General features: G+C 37.8%; 2 protein-coding genes across 2 annotated transcripts; both read right to left on the bottom strand.

The window, feature by feature from the left end:
- Positions 1–2,534: 2,534 nt before the first annotated feature.
- On the bottom strand, positions 2,535–5,552 carry pou4f1 (POU class 4 homeobox 1). The gene is made up of 2 exons (XM_084714941.1): positions 5,164–5,552; positions 2,535–4,770 (listed from the first exon to the last, which is right to left on the bottom strand). The coding sequence occupies exons 1-2, from the start codon at positions 5,284–5,286 to the stop codon at positions 3,784–3,786; spliced, it is 1,110 nt and encodes a 369-aa protein (XP_084571067.1). The 5' UTR covers positions 5,287–5,552; the 3' UTR covers positions 2,535–3,783.
- Positions 5,553–9,358: 3,806 nt separating this feature from the next.
- Positions 9,359–17,112, bottom strand: obi1 (ORC ubiquitin ligase 1). Its single transcript, XM_084714928.1, has 6 exons — positions 16,834–17,112; positions 16,467–16,602; positions 14,155–14,246; positions 13,446–13,667; positions 12,964–13,052; positions 9,359–11,609 (listed from the first exon to the last, which is right to left on the bottom strand). The coding sequence occupies exons 1-6, from the start codon at positions 16,903–16,905 to the stop codon at positions 10,301–10,303; spliced, it is 1,920 nt and encodes a 639-aa protein (XP_084571054.1). The 5' UTR covers positions 16,906–17,112; the 3' UTR covers positions 9,359–10,300.
- Positions 17,113–24,202: the final 7,090 nt, after the last annotated feature.

Genomic DNA, 24,202 nt, shown 5'->3' with positions numbered 1-24,202 from the left:
CTATTGATAGAGCTTTTTAAGGGTTATGATATCGGTGAAGTTCCTGATGAAATATCCCCCTGATTAATAGCGGGCTCTGTCGTAACGGGCTGACATATGGTAGGCGAGGCAGCTGGGGACGGCACCTCAGGCATCCCCTACAGCCATTAACATATTAGAGGCTATTGTGCAGGCAGACAGTCCGACTTCATCCACAGCCCTTGTGCAGAGAGACAGCAGCCCAGAGCTGTTTGATATAGGCTTTCAATAATGCATCAGTCTTCAATCCGCCAGCGGAGCTGTTCGTTCGTTCGTGGTGCTGCTGCTGAAATTACTGCCATGTGGCGCGCATGGTGCCGTCGAGGAGGAGGAGGAGGAGGAGGAAGAGGAGGAGGAGGAGGAGTGTGTTCACTGCCAGCGGTGTGTGCTTCTCTCCGCAGGTTGTGTTAGATGGAAAAACTTTGAACTCATAAGATAAAAATAAAAGATAGATAGATAGATAGATAGATAGATAGATAGATAGATAGATAGATAGATAGATAGAAATAAACATATACATGGCTGCTGCATTAAAGAATAAACACTATTCTGAACAGATGTTGTCTAAGCTGTGTGAATTCGTCTAACACGTCGAAATGTCCGAATTTATTTAGATTTTGCTGTTGACCAAAGGAAAGAAAAAGAAAACAAACACTATAATTGCACCAATTAAGAGGACGTTTTCTCCAGATCGGTGTGTGTCACGACAAAATAAAATTAAAAATAATAAAAATAATAATTTTTTAAAAATAAAACATCTGGGGATTTTTTTCCCTGTCTTTTTCTTATCTCTGAAGCTAAATTATTATTTTTTTTAAATCCCGATTTTTACTCTTTCCTTCTAATAATCCTTATATTACAGTTATGAACATTGGTTATTATTGTTTTTTTTTTTTACAAAATTAAAATAATAAAGTTTTAAGTGGAGTGACAAAAACACAAATAAAAAAACATAGCCTTTAAAAAACTGACATTGAGATCTAAAAGATGCTACGTGTGGATCTTTGTTAAAGACGTATAGCGTAAACTGTATAGGCTAACAAATGAATAACAGTTGTTGAGGATTAACAAAAATCTAACTAAAATGTTTTACTCACGTTTAAGAGTCGCTCACTCTTCTGTCCATGCAGCCAAAAAGCTAAAGAAAAGCAATAAGGAGCAGCTTCCTCCATCCGCCTGCATGCTTCCCTCTGAAAGCCCCGACAGCTGTCTGAAAATATTGCATTTTATATCAGCAAATCGCGATTAATATTGCATTACCTGCATTTAAAAATTCGTTTTTTATAAATGCAGCGGGAAGTGAAGCTCGGAAAAAAAGAAAAAAAAAAAAGTAGAGAGTGAATAGGAATATTTGGAGGAGGGTAGAGGTCACACAGTAGCCATTTAAAATAAAGCCTAAATAAATCAACTTTTTCTTCTTCTGTTCTTTAATTTTCTCTCCATCTCTCTCCTTTCTCTCCCTCCCTCTCCCTCTCTCTGTCTGTGTCTCGCTTTAATGTCGCTGCTGAGTTATTCTGACTCTGCTGCTGTGAAACTTCATTAAATGTTGATTGTTGGGTCTGCTTCAACACAGAAAAAGGCGGCAACTTTATCTTAGTGAAGAATTCCACACATGCAAATCAATGTTTCATTTAACAAACAAGAACAACTGTAATCAAGCCCAATATGTGTGCAAACATATATATTGTCAACTAAAAACACAACAAAACAATATCCTGTTTTAATCAAATCATTATTATTATGGTTATTGGATCAGTTAACTTTTTTTATTTAAAAATGTTACATTTCTTAAATTTGCACTTTATTATTATTATTATTATTATTATTATTATTATTATTATTATTATTATTGTGACTACTAGTAGTAGTGTTGTTCTAGAAATAATTTAGCATTTTCTACATTAGTCTAGGCTATAAATTTGGACAAAAATGAGCTGTCAAAGAACAAGAAACAATTAAGAATTTTTCTGTTTTAAATTGTGACAAAGGCCTGTAGTATTTATCATCTGACAATCCTGTTATTCTTTTATTCATTATTGTTCATCTGACAATCTGACAATTATGGTTTTGCATCAAAGCTTTATGCTCCCAAATGGGGGAAATTTACCATAAATCAGACAAACTTTTGAAAACATCATGTTACAGGATTGAAAACTCCAGCTAAAAATTAGCCAGCTGGCTAAAACTGGCACATTTACGATATGATCCACTGAGATTGTTAGTTAAAGTGTGTTGCTCTTATAAATAAATTAATGAAATGAAAATGAAAGCATTATTTCGATTAATTACAATTTTATCTCTATGGTAAAAAAAAAAAAAAAAAAGAAAGAAAGAAAGAAAGAAAGAAAGAAGAAGACAAATTAAAGAACTGCCAAAAGTTACATCTAAAATGAATTAAAGTTTCTATTTATATTGACATGTGGCCACAATAACACGTTAAACCATTTACACAATAAAAATCTTAATGATTATATCCATTTATATCCATTGTAGGCCCAATCACAACCAGAAAAACATGGTTTTCTTTCTTGGATTTATTAGAAGATTGCTGGAACACACCTCCCTGTTGATTTTGGCTTACAGGATGAAGAGTACCAATGAAAGTAAGAGGACAACAGAGGAGAGTGGAGAAGTTGTGAGAAGAGGAGGGAAGGAGGAGGAGGAGGAGACAGTGGGACATTTTTCCATGATGCACATGTCGCCGCAGTTTTTGTAAACATACTTTGTGCACAAAGTAAAATATTACTTACACAACGTTTTCCGTAACAATTAACACGACAAACAACGTGGTGATCTTAATGTGAAAAAACAGGCATTTTAACAGTGACTTACACCATCCACAAAATAAGGTCTATCAGTAGACAGACAGCTCTACTGTACGCAGTGATTTCTTTTTCCAATGCATAGAGTGTTTGCACTGCAAACTGAAACATATGAAAGAAAAAAACTGTTTTTTTTTTCTCCTGATGAAGCAGACAAGGCTCTTGAAAGTTTTTCCTCGTGATGCCAAATGGTGTCGATAGACCCTTTAATTTATGTCCAAAAACACAGGAGCTCACCTCTGATAATAAGTGACAAAGTGATGTCTGTATATACAAAACCATTTAACCGATCTATAAACCTAAAGGGTCTTTTGTGCAAATTCAAAATAAATATATCTCTAGATGTGGCAGCCTATAGAGGCTAAATTACTGCCCGTGAATTAGGATTTCATGCAGGCCTACATTTTCTTTTTCCGTTAGCCATAAAAGTTTGCAACTAAATTTGAGTTTATAGCAGCCTCCAAATAAGAAAAAATAAACAGATGAACAAATGAACAGATTCATGAATTATTCTATACCAACAACGACAAAAAATCAAACCAAAAACACAGTTCAACAATCAATGAGGTAATTCGTAAATGGCTATACTTCAAATAATAGGCCTATTCGGAGAAAATAACTCGCTATACTGTAGTATCAAGCAAATTACCTCTTTCTGTCCACATGTTTTTAAAAGGCAATGTCGACGTCGCTAAACCTTTCCCTCGAAACAACTGAGCGAAATTTTGTGTAATCTGTTATTTGCATACTTCACATTCACCGATAACGTGAAAATAAACAATATATATGAAGCCTCATAAAATGGGTATCTAAAGCCCATTGTGCACCAACGTGTAAAATCGCTGGAGACAAAAAGACTGAAAATGGTGTCTTTTTAGTGTCCCTTGGTCCCCAAATTCAGTCACACAACTTTTTTTTTTGTTTCTTTTTTTTTCCTCGGCCATCAGTGAGTTGCGGAAAATTTCAACCGCTTCTGCTTCTGTCTTTGGTTACAAAACCACACTCTCACCACGTTTTTTTTCAGGTCCAACTTTTCAGCGATAGCTGCTATTTTCTCGGACGACGGTCGAGGCTGGACGGCGAAGTACGCCTCCAAAGACCTCTTTTCTGGGGCCGCTATCGAGGTCCTCTTGCGCTTCTTCTCGCCTCCGTTGAAAATGTCAGGTTTGCTCATTTTCTCCCTCTGGGCGCCCTCGGCCTCCTCCAGCCAGGCCTGGAGGATAGGCTTGAGCGCAATCATGTTGTTGTGGGACAGAGTTAACGACTCGAATCGACAAATTGTACTTTGGCTCAGTGAACCCACGCCGGGGATTTTGAGATTAGCCAGTGCGCCGCCCACGTCCGCCTGGGTCACCCCCAGCTTGATCCTCCGCTGCTTGAAGCGCTCCGCGAAAGCCTCCAGCTCCCTTGGGTCCGTGTCCGAGTCATTGATGGAGGGCAGCCCGGTGTTAGTGAGCCCCGGCCCGCCTTGACTCCCCCCGTGGTGGCCCGGTAAGAGCCCGTGGTGGGTGAGAGGCGAGTTCATGCTCATGGCAGCCTGGTGGGAGAGGTGGCCCAAGCCGTGCATGTGCGAGTGCGGGTGGGAGGAGGTGGAGATGAGCCCTCCGCCGCCACCTCCGCCGCCCCCGCCGCCTCCTCCGCCGGTCCCGTCGTGCGCGCTGGACATGAGGGTGAGGGACGGCGAGGTGATGTGGTCCATGATGTCCGGAGGCTCCAGGTTCTGGTGGTGGTGGTGGTGATGGTGGTGATGATGGTGGGCCAGCGGGACGGTGGATGTGGACGAGCATGGCACGGTGCTCATCGTGTGGTAAGTGGCGTCGGGCTTGAACGGGTGCGTCTTGCCCTGGGACACGGCGATGTCCACGGCCGCCAAAGCCTCAGCCCGGGCCAGGAGGGTCTCATCCAGACTGGCAAATATGTTACTCTGCAGCTGGAATGGTGGAAATTAAAGATGGGGAGGGTGGGGAGGATGAAATGTAGAAAACGGAGAAGAAAGAGAAAGAAAAAACGTCAGAAAAACATAAATAAATGTATCTGTCAGACGGGACGTCTGGCGACACAGTATTCCTTCAGAAGCAAGTCATAAAAATTAATACAAAAACAGTAAAGGCAGCCTTTGCGTGAGCATGCTTTCAAAAAAGAAAGAAGAGTCTTCGAGTGATTGCCGAGGAATACATGAAAAAAACATTAAGTGCGCGTCTTAGCTGAAAGTGCCTTGGAGCAGCCCTCGTTATTACGCACAGACAGACAGCGTTCAGCGCGACATGCAGCCTATGCACGAAAAGAAAAGGACAAAGTTGGAAGTTTTTGGGGCATAATTTACCTGTGGAGTTTGTAGACAGGCTCTCCTTATAGCTTCCGAGCTAGAGTGCAGGGTGGTGTACTTGTGCTCGGGTAAAGAGGGATGCATGGCGAAGTGCGGCTGTTTGCTGTTCATGGACATCATCTTGGCGAGCTTTCTCCAATTAAAGTGCACGGGAAGAAGGAGAAGAAGAAGAAGAAGGAGGGGAAGGGAAGCGAGCTACAAGAGCTGGAAAATAGTCATAGATGCACAGTGATCCTTTTGCCTATCCGGTAATGATGCGGTGCAGTTCGCTGTGTAGTGCGCCCGAGTTGCAGCCTTGAGCCCGGAGATCACAGAGATGCCTGCAGTCTCTCAGACGCACTTATCTGTCTACTGTTTCCCACTGCTGGGGATGAGAGAGGCTCTTACACCTGAGCGCCTCAGATCTCGTCAAGCCCGTGCTCGGCTGCTCTCGCGAGACATAAACTGCCAGAACAGTGAGCAGGCTGACAGATAAAAACTGCTCACAGGGCAGGCAGGAACATCTGGAGACTAGACGGCTGCGTTTTTAAGGGCTCGCTCCACTCCAGCCAGCCACGGAACCGCGCCGGTGCCAGTGCCTTTAGGCCTTATTCTTCACTTAGAGGCCGTAAAGCACGGACTTAACGCTGTTTATTTTAGCAGACATACTCTTTAGACTGCTCTTTATCCATCTTATTTCAGGAACGTGTTTTAATGTAGAGTAATATGGCAGAAAGTACAAAAAATGTTTGTATTCCCAAAATTAAGTTTACAACAACGCATAACAGGAAAGCAATGTTATTCTGAGGAATCATTATATAAACATTACGTTTATACAGGGCTTCAGCTAGCGATTATTTTAATTTTCTCGATTAATCAATTAGTTGTTTGGTCCATAAAATTTCAGAAAATGGTGAAAAATCTCCACCAGTGTTTCACGAAGCCCAAAGTAACATCTTCAAATGTCTCGTTTTGCCCCCAGCCCAAAGATATTCAGTTTTCTGTCATAAATGACTAAAGAAACCAGAAAATAATTTACATTTAAGGACTGGAATCTGATATTTCTGACTTGTTTTCCTTAAAAACGCACCATAATGGATATTTTACATTTTTATAGGACTGCAGCCAATTAATTTTTTTTTCATGGTCGATAAAATAGTTGTGTGGTCCATAAAGTGTGAGAAAATGGTTGAAAATATCGATCATCAGCAGAAAGCAGATCATTTGGATATTGTTTTCTTAAAAATTACTCAAAACGATTAATTGATTATTTGGTTTGCTCTATAAACTGTCAGAAAACGTCGATACTGATTCACAAAGCCCGAGATGACGTCCTCAAATGTCTGTGCAGATGTGCAGTTTACTGTCATGAAGGAGTAAAGAAACCAGAAAATAGTCACATTTAAATGTGAATCAAAGAATCTCGACCTTTTTCTTAAAAAATATCAAATAGTAGATGATCAATTTAATTATCAGTTAATTTAATTGATTTTTTATCAAGGGTTCACAGCAGTGCCACACTTTAAAACGTGTAGATTAAACGCTTTGTCCTGTCTGTCTCTCATCTTAACCCTTTAGAAGTAATGAGACCTCCGCCTTTATCATTAAAGCCCATCATCGCCAGATGAGCACTAAACAAATTGATTTAATACACCAGCGTAACCTTGTACACAGTCTTTACCTAAATTAATTAATCCCAATGAATTAACACTTCATTTATTCAAACCACAACGGTTGCCCAATTAAAATTTCATGCAGCGATTAGAGGTATGTGAAATATACATGATATCGTTAAATTTGCATAATAAATAAGGCGCTTTCTGCTACAATGGAATTACTGTGCGTGTGAGGTCTCTAATGTGTGTCGTTAGAGGCTACAACATGCTTTTATATTATCGGCAGGAACAGGCCATGCTTTGTCGACTTTTAATGGCAGCAAATTAATAAGTGTTAGTTTCATGTAATGCAAATTATCAGGAAAAGTATCACAAAACTGAGTATTAAGTAAAAATAAAAAAAAGGCTTGTCCACTAAGTATGAATCCCCAATTCCACCGGAAATAACATGAAAGATTCACCACAAAATACTATAGCGGAATGACTTTCAAACTGGGGTCCAGGGACCAATATGGGTCCTGCGTGGGTTGTATGGGGTCCTCTGCAAAAAAGAGGAATATTTCACATTTTCTGGAAGTTGGAATAAGGGAAGGAAAAGGGTTGGCTGTTTTGACTGAGTGTAATTTATAGTGATTCTGCTTTGATCACCAATTGACTATAATCACTAAAAAAAAAAAAAAAAACTACAATCACTAAAGACATTTTTTTATTTACTTGACCAATTTTGTTAACTTTATTGCTTTTAAACATAAAAAACACTCTCTTAAAAATAAGGGGATTCCTTAAGGCATTATCCTCTCAAATTGGGGGTCTGTGGTCTAATGTGCGTCTATTTCGGTGGTCCTTGACATGAATAGTTTGGGAACCCCTGTTATGACCAATGATAGTCCATGTAAAGACTTACCTGAATCACGTGATCTAGGCAGTGCACAACAAAACAGAAAATGCAGAAAAACACAAAACATAACATTGTTTCATATTGCTTAACTATTTTATTTCCTAACACTTTCACATTGCAATATTTAATTGAAAGTACAATTGTTTTTCATTATAGTTGTGTCCCTGTCTTCAGTATTGCGTGTGATCATAAAAAGATCACCATGAGAACTTTTCTGACATAACAAACATACGATTAGGCTGAAAGCATGTTTGAAAAATGTCTCGACCCCTAAGAGTGATGCACTATGGTCTAATAATAAACAGCACACAAGTGTTTGTTTGATTACAACACAGACAGACTAAAGACTGGCCTTAAAAACATTTAAAGGGACAGTTCACCCAAATTCCAAAATGCATATTTTTTCCCCTTACCTGCAGTGATATTTATCCAGATGTCTGCCTTCTCTCCATTACAATGGAACTAAATGGCACTCCGTTCATGGTGCTGAAAACTAAAAAAAAAAATCCATTTGAAAAACTCATCAGCAGTGTCTCTTGTTGTAAGCAGTTTCATGTTGGAACTACTTTCATTCTATTGAACTACACCTGCCTGTCACATCGCTGTTTACAAGAAAATGTACATCTACTTATGAGTGAGAGGCTCATGCTCATGACTGAGTGGGACGTAAAAACTAATGGCATCCATCTTTGCTCATAGACATATTATGTGTTGATGCCACATTGGCCTTTGGCTTGTAAGTCAATGTCGCTGCCATTTTGGTTTGGTTAAGAATGGCCCATAAACACAAATAAACGGGGGAGTTATGGTTTTCCTGTATAAAAGTACTAAACATTTAAATTTGTCAACCGATTTTAATTGACCGTTCCTTAGTCCTGCCCCTTTCTGCTCTGTAATCTAATAGAAGTTAAGCAAACCTTTAATTTTATTAGTTTCCTGTAAAAGCCAAATATATGTCACACCTGACGTTGGCTAATGTTAGCAAAACACAAGTTAAACAGATAGCTAATGTTAGCAAGATGGTAGATAACTGCCTAGCTAATGACTGATGTAGATTAGATTGTAACTAGGTAGTTAGCTACTTTTACAGGTCCCCAGCACCACCTTTTAACAGTCTTAAAATTTTGTTTTTCTTTTCAACTGTAACTGGAACACAGAAAAAAAAGGCCAATTTGTCATTCTTATATTCAAGAATTCATGATCTACATAGAGTAAGTTACTGTGTTAAACTTCCTACTCTCTGTAGATCATAAACCCTTGAAGATATCATGAGTCACTGAATTTCAGTGGAGAAACATAAAAGGTAGTGCTTTTAGCCAGAAAAATGTCAGCGCTCAATTTACATGCGTTTGTTCAAAGGTAAGTCTTGAGTGAACCAATATGGCAGCAACACTGACTTATCACAGCAATAAGCCAAAGTGGTCAATATAGCATTTATGTATTTTATCTTTACACATCAGCTGAGCAGTACCGTAAGAGTCACTGAACTAGCAAGCACAATTATAGAGTTGGGAAATGTAGTTTGTTCCTACATGAAACTGCTCACAACAAGGTCTGTGGATTATCTTGAGTAGCCAGGTCATGATTTCTGGAAAGTGACATTGCTGTTGAGTTTTTCCATTTGTTTTTTTTTTTGTTGTTGTTGTTATGTTTTTGTTTTTTTTGGCACTTTGGCTTGTGGTGCTCTTTTTGAGCACCACAAGCCGAGTGCCATCTGGTTCTTTTATATTTAAGAGAAGGCAAATATCTCCAAAATTCAGCAACTAACACCAAGACAATTGATTTTATGAACTGTCCCATTAACTGTTACTATGTCCCTCATGTGACAAACCTGTCATATTTTGTCTTAATTCATACAATATAACAACAAACAAAATGACAATAAGTTACACCGAGCATCACATTAACAAATTTATTCTGAAGCAGCATAGAATTAATGTTTCTTGCCATGTGTGGCTGTAAAGGGACGGTTCACCCCAAAATCAAAAATACATATTTTGATATTTTCCCTTCAGTGCTATTAATGCTTAAGATTTTTTTGGTGTGAGTCGTTTAGTTTTGGAGATATCAGATGTAGAGATGTCTGGCAATCTTCTTGTGGTGTTCAAAATGCATTTGAAAAACTCAACAGCAGTGTCTCTTTCCAGAAATCATGGCCTGGTTACTCAAGATAATGTACAGATCTTGTTGTGAGAAGTTTAATGTAGGAACTACTTTCTTTCTCATACAAAGAAAGTAGTTCCAGTAGATTCTACTGCAGGAAGAAAGTGGCTCTAGAAAAGAAAATAGAACCTACCAGATCTACTTTTTTTCTGCAGTACAACCTACTGGAACTACTTTTTTTCTACTAGAAAGAAACTGCTCACAAAAGGTCTGTGGATTATCTTGAGTAACCAGGTAAGGATTTCAGGAAAGAGACATTCCTGTTGTGCCGCTGATTGTCATCTAGTTCCATTATATTCAAGCGAAGGCAGACATCTCTATGGTCACATCAAAATGATATAGATGGACAAATAGCACTACAAGCCAGAGGAAAAAATGTGTATTTTTGATTCTGGGATGAACTGCTCCAGTAAGCCTGACCAATACACACTGCAGTGCCTGGTACAGTGAGAACACACGGGTTCTGTTTTTAAAACCTTCACATGAGCTTTGAAAGTTTGGTGGGACTGCTTGTGTTAAAGGGACTGTGAGACTTCCTCTTTGTTGGCTGGCTGATGTTCAGTGGGTGTCTGTCTCTTGTTGTGTTTACAGGTTTACCCATGCAGCTAGAGGAGAAGGAGGAGGAGGAGGAGGAAGGGTTTACATGGTCGTTGTCTTGGCTTGCTGGACTGAGAGAGCCAGAGGGAGCAGCCTTACTGTCTTCCAGTGAATCAAACAGCAAATCAAAAGACAGCTCATCAGTCTGAGAGGGCCCCCTGTGTCCTCGGCCGACACCGTTCTCCCTGCTTGACCCCAGCGCAGCAAAACTCTCGTCTGCACAGCTGTTTGGAGCTTCTTTGTCATCCGTACGGTCCTTCTGGTCACACTGTATTGCAGGTTTGCCGGCATGGCTCGACAAGACATCAGGGCAAGTCTGCGGTTCTGGGACGAGAGTGTTGTCCAAGTCTGTAGGAGGGGAGGAAGCCAGGGAGAGCTGTGATCCCCGGCTACTGGAACTCTCTCCATCCAGCATCATGGAGTCTAACTCTGAGATTTTGTCCAAGTAAGCTGCGTGCATGGAGGCCTCGCTGGACATCTGGAAACTATCAGGCTCATCAAGATTAGTGGATGTGGCACCTTTAACTGAGCTCTCTTTAGTTGGACCTGGACATGACTGGTCACTAGATTCAGATCTCTGCCAGCCACCCCAGAAGACACACTTTGAAGGTTCCATGTCAGTATTTTGGGGAAATTTGTCAAGGCTGCTGAAATGGTTCTCCATGGTGCTGCCACTCTTTGCAGGACTAGGTAATTCTTCAAAATCAAGCCTCCTCAGATAAGACCCAGGTTTAAATGCAACTTTCTTTTCACGGATGCCAGGACTTCTCAGAGTCAGGGACCTGAAGGCAGAGGACGGCGTGGTGGGCAAAAAGTCAGAGGAGGTGCTTTCCAAGTCCTTGTTTTTCTGGTCTTTGTGATCTGCAGATGGCATGAACATCAAACTGGGATTTCTAGAAAAGGTTTGACGTTCTGCCTCTGGATTGCTGCAGATTGACCTCCTCTCATTGTCACTCAAGCTTCTCATCATCATGTTGATTTTCTGTTGCTGTGTGAGAGCTTCTGATTCAGCATTGCTACTTCCACACACCTCTTGCACCTCGAGATGTCTCTTCTCAGGCTTCCTGACGCGAGACTCCAGGTCTTCAATGTACTGGTCGCTGCGCTCCAAAGCCCTCTTCAGGTGGTCCACATCACGCTCGTACTGCTGGATTTTAGCTTCCAGTGCTGCCACGGTGTAACGACCAAACCTGGTGACAGATCACTTTGTTTATTTACGCTGTTGAAGTATGACAGAAAAGTCATTATCATCTCATTTGAAAAGCAAGTAAAATAAGAATAGGGATAAATAAAATGTCCCAATTTTGTCTTTTGGTCAATTTTACTTTACTTTTAACTTTAGCAGCAAGTCACTTCCTCCAACTTAAGTAATTGTTATGATAAAAACACTGAATTGTAACAGCACTACCTCATTGCTCTCAGTGCCTAAAATGTACTACTACAAATATATCTAACAGTTCATTGTCTGTCCAGTTTCACATGACAGTGACTTAGAAGCCCATGTCAAATACCTCTACATTTTTTGTCCCTTTCTGACTAAATATGTGTCAAAGAAAGAATCAAACCCATTTATGTGTTGTCTGTATTTAATATTTTTATATATTCTAGTTATTATTCTGTATATTATAGTGTATTTTTTATATTGTGTATTATATAGATATTTGTATTGACATGCTTTATTATTTCTAGGTTATACTAGGACTTTTTTCCTACTGTTTTGTACCAAACTTTTTGGTATCAACAAGTCTACTCTTTTAAACGGTTTATAATTAGGTTATTTATAAGGTTATAAACACTTAATAAATCTATAATAAGCTGTTACAACACATTAAATAAAAAGGGCAAATAGTGAGCCCACATGTATCTGTACTGTTAAGCCTCAGATCTCATTGCACACTTAGTCTCCTCCATCAGCATCATTTATGTCAGTTACCTGTCAGCTTCATCAGATATTTGTTAATAAGTTACTAGCATTTAAGTCAGCATATCCTAATAGAGAAAAAGTTAATTTGGCATTTCAGATGAACATATGAAATTACTAGATGGATGGGTTCTTCTTCAGGATAGAATTCCCTGTGTGGCGCAGTTGGTAATCTGATCACCCAGTCTTAGTCATCAACAAATGATGATGTGTTTCACACTTGAAAATAAGGCTCCACTTTCCAGTTATAAATATTAGTAACTCATTTGTCAGATTAATTCTTAAGCAGTAACTGGATCTTGCCAAATAGTGAGCCCACATGGATGTAAGAAAACTGTTATAATTTATTATTGTTTATTAATGATGTATTAAGTGTTTACAACCTAATAATAAACAATTTATAAATCATTTATACGGGCATTCTTATTGTAAAGATATATACGTTTTTATTACTTGTGTTATTTTTCTATTGATAAACATTTCTTTCTTATGTATTGACTGTTTCTGTGTAATGCCTTGATAACCTCCTGCTGTAACACAAGAATTTCCCAATCTGAGGTCAATAAAATACAATAAAAAGTACATCTATATAGCCATCAATTTAACACAAGAAAGACACTTACTTCTGAGGAGATCTGCTCGCCACCTCCGCTTTCAATCTCATGTTCTCTTGTACGAGGTCGACATTTTGAGATCGCAACGCCTTATTTGCCTGAGGACACATATTTGAGGTCATGTTACACATTATTCCACAAAGGTAGCAAAATAACAACACAGTATTTATAATATCCAGACAGAAGCATAAAGCAAGCTCATCTTTTAATCTGTGGCTCTACTGAAAGGTAGTAATTACTTACAAACAAACAACACTGTCATAATGATTATCCTGTTTGTTAATATGACTGCATGACAATCACATTTCTTCTTCTTTTTTTTTTGGAGTTTCATTACATTATAGCCAGCAGATAACTAAACATCATCATGAAAAGCATACTTTTTACCCTGCATACTGCTAGGACACTCAAAAAGTAACATCTCTCCTTTGACTATTAATACACTGTGGTATTAAAATCAGGGATTTTCTTAAATATTAAAGGTTGTATACCTCCTTAAGTCTGTCCATGTCCTGCTTTACTTTATCACAGACATCTGTGGCAGCTTGCAGCCTATTTTTCCATTCTTCCAGAACATAGGGGTCAACTTTTTGTTCATCCATCTGCACTGTATTAATGCTGCAGGGATCCAAAGCAGTCTTCAGCTGTGACTCCAGACTTTCATTTTTTGTTTTCAGCTCCTCGTTTTCCCTGATGAGCCCTTCAATTTCCTCCTGTTAGAGAGAAACAGTATGAAAATGACAGCAGGGTTTATCAATAATCACATTACGGTGTCACAATAGTACTTATAGGCCTACTATAGTGTTGAAAAGTTAGCGCAGCTACTATTAAAACATTTTTTAGCAACCTGAAAACTGGACAATGATGTAATCTAATATAATAGTTAATGGCTTTTGCAGAATCTTACAGATTCTGTTGAGGTATTATTATATTAACAATTTACAATGTGTCTAATACAATGCAAACAATCCAAGGAGTAACAATAAACTGCACTACCAGATATTTTGAGTTCATCATTCAAGAAAATCTGTATCAGTGGATGGTGGCTGCAATCAAACTCCACTGAACTGTGTTGACCCGGTAACTTATGCTTACATTTACAGAGATAAACCTTGATAAGTCTGTCCAAGAGCAACAACCTGCTTTTTATTGCTGTGCTAACATAAAACATGAAAATACATGGCACTGATGAACCCATACCTCATACTCCCGTAAAAGTAGTTCCCCTCTGGTTTTTCTGAGACATTTTCTCATGGAAGGGCTGTCACTGTGATCACTTTCATTTGTACCTCCTGTAAAACCATCCATACAGTAACAGATAAACTGATGTGATAACAAAACACATTGAAGTAATATTCAAAAGTCACTTGCTTTGATGAAGGTTCAATAGGACTTTAGTTATATTATTATAGAGCTGCAAATCAAAAACATGTAAAAAACCATAACTGTGAAAAGTTGAGGTGCTACTTTTTATACTGAGTGTTAAATTATGTCAAACTCTCAAACCCATCTGGAGAGAATTGTGGTAGATTTTGAGGTGAAAACTGTAAGCCCTGTCCCTATAGCCATTACTTAGAATTTCAAATTTTGGGAAATATGCTTCTTGGCTGTCTAATCCAGAGTTGGATGAAAGGACAAACACAAATATTGATCCAAGATGTTGAGTTATGTGCTGTTCTAACAGATGCAAATGGGTCTTGTTTTCATGTCGCATTGCCAGCAAGGTACCAATACATCCAAGAACTTTTGAGTAGTTGCTGTGTGCAGTCACTGGGTCTGGCTGATCTAAATTCAAGCTGTATTCACAAACAGGGATCAAACTGTACTTTATACGAGCTTTGACAGTATGTTTAAGTTCAGGCTGCACAGAGGTCACAACTGCAGTAATAAAACTTCTGCTTCATTGTTCGATTTTCAAAACAGCCACCTAACTTCTGCACAAAATATTTTAGTGGCTAAAACCCTAATTCAAAACTAAAACCCATTAGCAATGGCTGAGCTATATGAGTGCATATCAGTGTTAACTGTCTTTGAATATTCTGCAGTGTGATCCAAAACGACCAGGCCAGAAAAAAACAAGGAAGAAAGGAAACCACAGAATTTGTGTGATCAAGAATTTCATATAAATAATCAACATGGTCATCATAAAAGACTGCATGTACGTAAGCTAACATGCATTCTACATCACTTCCATAAAAATCTTGCTTACCTCCTCCTCTGTCTTTTTGAATGGTGGTGGGACATAGAGGTTTATTATAATTAGAGGAGAACAATGTGGTAAAAATCTCATATTGCGATGATTTTGACTGAAATTCTGAATGATCATTTTTGCATTACAATTTTAATTTTAACTAAAAAAAATATTTAAATCACAATGATGTGATATTTGTACCAAACAAACCTGATTTATTTCAGAATTTCTTCATTTTTCCTTTTCCAAAAAAATGCAATTTGGTTCTGAGATTTGGATACTGCAGTTTCAATAATATTGTGTTTAATTGTGCAACCTTAATTTTAACAACAAATTGTAAGCAAGAAGTTTATGTTATATCTAGGAATGCATGATAAATATTGAACTGATAAATTATCTGTCAATAATGGGAAATCTATATTGATATGTGTTATTCTGACAATGAAATTATAGCCATTAAATACTGCCAATAAGAAGGCTTTTTTTGGGGGGGGGGGTTCAGTTACTTGTGTATAATATGCTGACATGTCCAATTTGGCATATTACATCAGTGCATTTGATTTATCTTGAATTCTTCTGCAAAATGTTTGATAGGCTTTATGTTCTATTAAAGCTTGAGTATGTTTGTAAAGTTTTCTGATGTACTTTAGAGTTATAACTGTTCTTTATTTTCATGTTAATAATGTCAATATGATAAGGTTAGAACAAAGCTATGGAATATTAAATCATCCATCTTTATGCACTACATCTTAGCCTTTCTTCCCCTCAGTTGTGCATGATCTACAGGTTATGAACTTCTTTATAAAATAAAATAAAAAAAATTATGTGAAATGATCTTATTTGTATGGACCATGAGAAGCAGATAATTATAGCATCAAGTGGAAAAAAAACAAACAAAAAGATATCCATACTCCTATCAAAGGGATGTCCAAACAACAATCTGGAAAATTAAATCTTGGTTGGGCCTGGCTGTCATTCCTAGCTGTCCATGCATGTACGGTCTGGTTTGGTGGGACAGGCAAACCACTTTTACTGCCAGATCATGCATTTTAAGCTCACTACACTGCAGTGAGAGAGTCTATAATTTTCCCTGGAGCTTGTAGAAAGCATCATCAACAAACAAACAATTTCACTCATGACCCAGTAACTGAGTATTTTTACAAGAGTGACTGCAGTACTGATAAACATTGCAACTTTAACAACGTGCTTTATATTTAATATGATGTCATGATGACTCAAGTGTGAGGTGCTGCAGAGAGATAAAGCCTCACATCACCTCTCTCTGTGTCTGTTTCCTTCTTGCTGGGAAGGAGCTACTCACCGATGATTTCCCTGCAGGGATTCTCTGCTGTGATGGGGACTCTGCAAGTGGGACACTGGCTGGCTTTCTTTAACCACATCTCCATGCAGGACGAACAGAACACGTGGTGGTTGGCACATATAACCGGCTGCCTGACCTGCACGGACAGGAACACGGGCACATTATTAGCTAACATTGGCAATAACGTACTTTAACGCCAGGAAACATTATACCAGTAAATAACAATAGTTAGCTAACGTCAACTGCGTGTGGCGTTAAGCTAGCAACACAACAACGTTCAGGTTACTAGGCAGCAGTTTGTCCCATGTAAACACACCGTCTTGGTTTAACGGACGTTCACGGTTTGAAAACGGAACTGCAGTTTTACCTTTCCGAGACATATCTGGCAGGAAATCGGCAGAGTCAGAGAAAGAGTGGACGTCTGAAAGTTGAGAGCCATGCTTTGAAGGACTACACAGCAGCACGCATACACACAAACACACTTCCCCCCGAGGAGAAACAAATTTCCCACCAGGACCCGCTCCTCCGTCGCGCGCCCAGTCTCACAACTACGGAAACCCAAAAAGACCAAAAGGGCCAAAAGGCTGCACTTTCTTGAACGTTGAAAACGTAAGCGAACCGACTGACAGTTTACTCTCAACCATAACAAACGCAAGTGGTGTAATTTAAGGAAGTAAGTACATTTACTCAAATAGTGTACAATTTTGAGGTATTTAGTGCCATTTTACGGTACTTTATACCTATATTCAACTGCAGTGGGAGGCAAATATACTTTTTACTCCTTTGCATTTAAGCAAAAGCTGTACTGATTAGCCTAGCTACTTTGCAGATGCAAATTTACACAAAATATATAATTAGCCTAGAGCTAACCATTAAATTATGATATATTGATATAGATATATTAAAATTAGCCCAACTTTTGCCAGCTACGACGACAATAATAAAAATAAGCTGAGGTTACATAAATCCATTGGTATAATATTCTGAAGCTGACAATGCTACATAGTGAGAACTTTTACATTTGGTACTTTAGGTGTTTTTTATAAATGGTAACATGTCTGTACTTTGACTTAAAAGACCTTTTCGAGGCTGCCATATTAATATGAAATAGTAGGGTAAACACAGGTGTAACCGATGATACTAATTAAGGTCCTGCACCATAGCAGCACCCTGACTCTGTTTCACCTGGATGAAACCAACCTTAGTTTGACTGGTAACACCTGTGTTTTCCTTACCATTTCATGTTTTAATGGCTGCTGTAAAAAGGGTCTACAGCTGCAATGATTAATCAATTTACCGATTTAATTGATTATTAAATTAATTGCCAAATATTTGAATAACCATAAACTGGTTTGAGTAATTTTAAGAAAAAAAATCCAGCCTCTTAAGTGTGTTTACTGCTCTATGACAGTAAACTGACTGTTTCTGGGTTGTTAATGGCAAATCAAGACATCTGAAAAGATTCATCTAGGGCTTTGAGAAACACTGATCAACATTTTTTAGCATTTTCTGACAGTTTATTGGCAAACAACTATTAATTGATCAATCGAGAAAATAATTGCCCAATTAATCGACTAATTATTATTATTATTAAACTAATTATTAGTCACCGCCCTATAAAGCTCTATTGAAAATTAGCAATAAGTAAAATATCTGAATGCTTCTTCCACCACTGAAGGGTTACACCTGTGTTTGTAAATTCAAACTGTTCACTATGAAAAAGGCTGAGTAATCATTTTGCACAGATGAGGGAATTAGGAAAACAAATTGTAAAAATACTTGTATGATTTTTAGAGGCTAAAACGGCATATCTTCTAAATTATTACCTTATAATGCTGTTTTAGCTAATATTTTTGCAAAATATAGCCAATTTATCCAGCTTACATGGAGCAATATTAGCTTTTTACTGGGGTTGTATGTGTGGCCAGCTTATGAATCTTCTCCAGTTTTCACTCCCTTTTACTCTGTTTTGGTCTCAACCAACTCCTGAGACCGAAATCTTAAACATGCATTTTTTTCCCAGTTGTCTCTGCCTGGTCTAGCTAGTCAGTAACTTTGTTTGGTGTTAAGTGCTGATTAGCATACAATATTAAAGCCGCTGCTGCTGCTGGGTTGATAAGAGTGTTGAAACTGAACCATACAGTAAATTTACTGGTTGAATAACCAAAACAATTGGTTAAAAGTTGTGTTATAACTCTCTGTGGGTTCATAACTCTGAGCAACCCCATTAATAGCTATTATAGTAGGTATAGTCATTTGATTTAGTCCTATTAATATTAAATATATAGCTTATAAGTGGAGCTGCAAATAAAAGGAAAGTTTAATTAGTTAACATTTAATGTCTTGTGCATTAGGGTTTTGTCTGAGGAGAAATAACAAAACAATAAAGACAACTATTAACTAACTTAATGGACAAGTGTTTAGGGTTTAGTGGCATCTAGCTGTGAGGTTCCAAATTGCAAATATGTCACCTCACTCTCCCCTTCCAAGTGTGTAAGAGAAACTACAGTGGCTGTGAAAGGCCTTATTGAGAGTCAGTGTTTTGTTTGTCCGTTCAGGGCTACTGTAAAAAACGGCGGTGCAACCTGACAGCCTCTGTGGAAGAGGACCTGCACGCTCTGTAAATATACATGGTTCATTCTCAGGTAACAAAAACATTGATTGTGATTATGATTATACACTATTGAAAACATACTCATGAATGTTAAAATCCAGTTCTGTCATCCTACCAATAGACCCCCATAAATCTTACACACTGGACATTTAAGAAATGTGTGTTGTGAATGTAATTTAAAAAACATTCTAAAATTAGTCAGTTTGATCCCCACACTAGCTGAGAGCTGCTTGGTGAGTCAGTTCAGTAAAACAAAGAATAAATAATCTAAGTAATATATTATGACTGTATAGCAGAATAGATAAAAAGTTGAAATTTGGTTTGGCTTTTGCAGGTTATAGTCCGCACCACAGCTTTGTCACGTTGAGTGAAAATTGAATTTATTATCTACTGCTGTTTCTGATTTAAAATTTAACCCACAATTCACAACTCTTATGTTAGTGAACATTGCTTGTACATCATATTCATTTTCCAGCACGCAGAGACTCATGGTCATGGAGGACACAAACTACAACACTACGAGAAAAGTAAACTCGGGTTTGAAAGACAGCTCTATTCCCCATAAAAACCTATAAAGAAACCAGTCATACAGAGGGATGCTGAAATTGTGGCGAGATTTGCATGTCACAGATTATCCTGGAAAATAAATGTTAAAAATGAAACTGGGGAAAAAAGCCCTGAAAGAGTTTCCATGTGGTAAAAATAAATAAATAAATGCTACACTTGTAGATATACAGCAGCATACAGATACTTTCTATTTGGGTTAAAATTATCTTGCAAACAGATATAGCTGTATTCCAAGTAAACTCCTTCATATTATTTACACAGCGAAGTTCTGGCAAAACTTGAAGCTAACAGGGACTTAGTGGCACTTAGAAAACTAGGTTGCCATGGGTCAATGTGCTCCCAATAACAGCTAACAAAGTAATCATAATGATGTTTAGCTTTAGCTTGTTGTTTTCTTAAAATGATAAATCGCAACAAAACATAAGGGCCATATTTTTTTGTTGTAGTATCAAGTAGAAAAAACTGCAAAATGACAATCCCTTACTTAGATGCCAACAACAGCACATTCATTAATTTAAAGCCTGCCCATAATGAAGATTGCAACGTAATATTTTGCAAGCTTTCATCTCAGGTACACGATCCAATTTATAATGATAGTGAGTGATCTAATATTAGCATAATTTCCACCACAAATATTTCAAATTATACATCTACCACAGTTTAGCCCTGCAGAGCCATTACTCATATCTAAACCAACATGTCCTGGGCTTCATTGTATCGCAAACCAGGACATCTTCTCAGGATCTAATGTGATTACAATTGACTGACTGCAAAAAAAAAAAGCTTGTACACTGATCCCAGTTTAAAAACATCACCAGTACTTGTTTGGTTGTTTTCAACAGAATATTAAATGGATCACAGGCCACAACTTGTTCTCACTCATTTTTCATAGCATCATTGGTCTTAAGAGAACATTTGGACAGATTAAAATGATAAACAGTAACCATTTGCATAATATTATTTGATGTTACTTTTTATTATCACTTTATAATGATAATTTATTTAAATGTATACAGTCTTATACATGCAAAAAGCAAGTGTATACAAACAAGGAAATATTCAAATATTTTTAGTAACCGTTTCCGATTGAACTAAAAAAAAAACTGTGGATGTGTTTGCAGTACGAGCTTTCATTCAAGCCCATATTCGTCTCAATATCACAAATGACTTCAAAGAGCACCTGACGTGCAGGATGCTGTCAGGGAGACTTTCTAGTGTGCCATAGTAAACCTGCAAATTGAAACTGAAGTGGTTCATGAATTTCTTACTGGGAAACTTACTCTAGAATAACCAATAATAGACAGAGAAAATGAAAGAAAATACCCATTTTCCGACAAGTCCCATTGTCCCTCTAAGATTGCATTGCTTTGCAACAGGCCGGTCATTAATTGGTGACAGTCAATTAATCACAGCTGGTACAGACGGCTGCATCTATTGATCTTGTTGGAGCACTTATTTTTCATCCCTAAATGACACCGATTGCCAGATTTGACCAGCGTGTGTAATGGACAGTGAAGAAGCAATGACCCGGGTGTCACTCTTACCACAGGTCGGGATCTGGATCCCCCTCCCCCATCTCTGTCAAATAGCATCTTTACCATTTAGCTTGGAAAGGTTTAGACTGCCCTAAGAGCACAGCAGCGAAACAGTGCGCTCTGGTGCTCAGATGACCTTTTCTGTTTAAGGCTTAATCTCTGACAAATGCTTGCTTTAATTAGCCTGATACCCCCTGCCTGGACTGCCACCCCAACCAGCTCCCAGCTCCTCTCTCTCTCTGTCACTGTCTGCATCTCTCTATCTCGACTTTTCTCTTCCCCTGTGTGCTTTGTGGAAATCCTCACACATCCATGTGACAGGTAGCCAGAGGTGAGACAAAATGTGGGAAATCTGTTTGAAGTATTGCTTAATGAAACAGAAGAAAATGTAACATAATTTTTTTAGAGTCATACCTACCAAGTTCCTCTTAGAGATGAAGCTAGGGCTGCAACTAACAATTATTTTCATTTTTATTGATGCTTAATCTGTTGATCATTTTCTCAATTAATCGATTAGTTCTTTTGTTCATAATCCAAAGATATTCACTTTGCTATCATAGAAGAGTAAAGAAACCAGAAAATACTCACATTTGAGATGCTGAAATCTGATCATTTTGACATTTTCTCCTTTAAAAATCAATTTAGTTTAAAAAATTGATCATAAAAATAGTTGGCGATTAATTTAATAGTCGATTAATAATTGATTAATTGACAAATCATTGCAGCTGTGTGAAAGGGTATTAAATTTCATATCACGATTAGTGACCAAAATTATACCGATATTAGGTAGGAAGAAATTCCACACCAGTATTCCTTATACAGAATATATACCTAAACACACATTTTTTACAATGATCTACTCAAAATGATCCCACACTTTTGACAAAGATATGTAATGGATGCAGGATATTTTATAGTTTAACAATAAACATTATGACATCAGGGCACTGAAACAGTAGACTTTCATCTGGATTTTAATTCATTATAAATAACCATAAATGAAAACAAACACATAAATAAAGCAAAATACATGTACTTTTAACCTGAATTAAGGAAACTGATATACACAGAATGCTACCTATAGAGCTAACAAATAAAAAAATCTTTATTATGTTATGTTTAAAGAAAAAAGTTTTCATATAAGCGCATATTGAACAACATGTATGCTAATACCAATAAAGACCAGGATAACTGTGAAAGGCCAATGTTGGGCTGACAGTATCGGTCAACTGATTATTGGTCGGGTTCTATTAAAATGAGCTGTTCAAGAAGTCCTGATACACACTGAAATCATTTCCCCAAGGTTCCTAATGAAAATCTCTCAATGATTTGAAGTGGCATCATGTTCTTTGTGATCTCAGTGTTTTCACTGACACAAAACAAACCCATGTTGCTGCAGTGCCTACATCGTAGAGACTGTTGCTTATTTTGGTTGATGCTGGAAAGTATTTACCATGAGTTTTTTATTGTGAGACTTGTAATCATTGCATCCCTAGTCCCTTGAAATTAGAGCATATAACTTATAAAGTCAACAACAATCTTAGAGAATGTGACATTTGAAACACACAATGTAAAATATTTGGACATAATCACCTATTTTTTTTTTTTTATAACAAATAGTATAAAAAAAAAATATTCAGTATTGTATTTGAAATGAGACTTAAGAAAACAAACAGAGAAAGAGGTCGTGTTTGGGACGGAGTGTAAGAGTCAAAAGATTAGCCAGTGCGCATTAGGAGTTTTAAGATAACACACAACAGCAACCTGCAGGCCTCACCTATTGATTAGTTACTATCAGAGACAGTAGAGAGTGTGTGTGTGTGTGTGTGTGTGTGTGTGTGTGTGTGTGTGTGTGTGTGTGTGTGTGTGTGTCTGTGTGTCTTTGTGTCTGTGTTTGTGTGCAAATTCAAGAAGATGGCATAGGGCTACACAATTAATTGAAATATCATTGCAATCAGCATATGGCCAAGTGCAAAATCAAATGGCAGAAGCAGCAATTTTTTGATAAAGAAAAAAATGCGTAACAGGCAAGGGCTGCACAGTTAATTGAAATATTATTGAAATTGCACAGAAGATGCAACAATAAAAGAAAAATGTCTTTTAAAAAACAAACAAAAAAAGGTATAAGTATATAATGAAGTACTGTAGTGCTGCAGAGATGCCCTGGGCTGGCCTACAAATCTTGTTCTCCAGATGTAAGAAAAGATGTTCGTTTGGTACAGGAAATGATCATTCTCACTAATCGTCAATCATACTGCAAATGCAATATCTGTCAAAATAATTGCAATACACAGACCACAAATGTCACAATGTGGTTTTAATGGGGTTTTTTTTGTTTGTTTTGTTTTTGCAAAAATTTCAAAATTTGTTATGCGTAATTGCCACTAATTGTGAATCTTATTGCAATATCTGTCAAAATAATCATATCATGCAGCCCTAGAATGGCAGAATGTATGGATATATGAGCTAGAAGGTACTCCTCAGTAATTTTAATTTTATGGTAACAGCATTTATGGAGAAATTATGTAATATTTGAAAAGAAATATTTAAATGTGTATGTGTGTGCATGTGTGTGTATATGTGTGTGTAAATATCATAAGATGCTGATAAAAAAAAATCATCTGAGGTTTGAAAGTCAGGAAGTAAATTGGGCAAATGTTTCTGATCACTTTCCAACCCTGCTGAAATTAAACCCTCTCAAAGCCTGAGCTTCACCCAGAGACTGCAGCAGATCATGCATCCCTCCCACTGCAGTAGCAAACACAAGTAAAATAGATGCACGGCTACAAATCCTTGTTTTATTGGAAAGGGGCCTAATTATTAGGATGTAAGTCAGGCTGTGACTGGAGGGCCGTCTCCTTGATGCGGGCCTGGTTTATATTTATCCCCTCCTCTGCAGCTACAGCAGCAGTGCCACCATCACTACCAGCAGTGTGTGGCGCTTTTATTACATTGCCCACAGGCAGGTTCAGCCCTGTCACAGACACACACACACACACACACACACACACACAGCCACA

This window comes from Lutjanus erythropterus, chromosome 1 (assembly GCF_056507025.1).
Source record: "Lutjanus erythropterus isolate fLutEry1 chromosome 1, fLutEry1.hap2, whole genome shotgun sequence".
In the NCBI taxonomy this organism is placed as follows: Eukaryota; Metazoa; Chordata; class Actinopteri; order Lutjaniformes; family Lutjanidae; genus Lutjanus; species Lutjanus erythropterus.
Note: the sequence above shows the minus strand (reverse complement) of the source record. Positions and strands in the feature narration are given on the sequence as shown.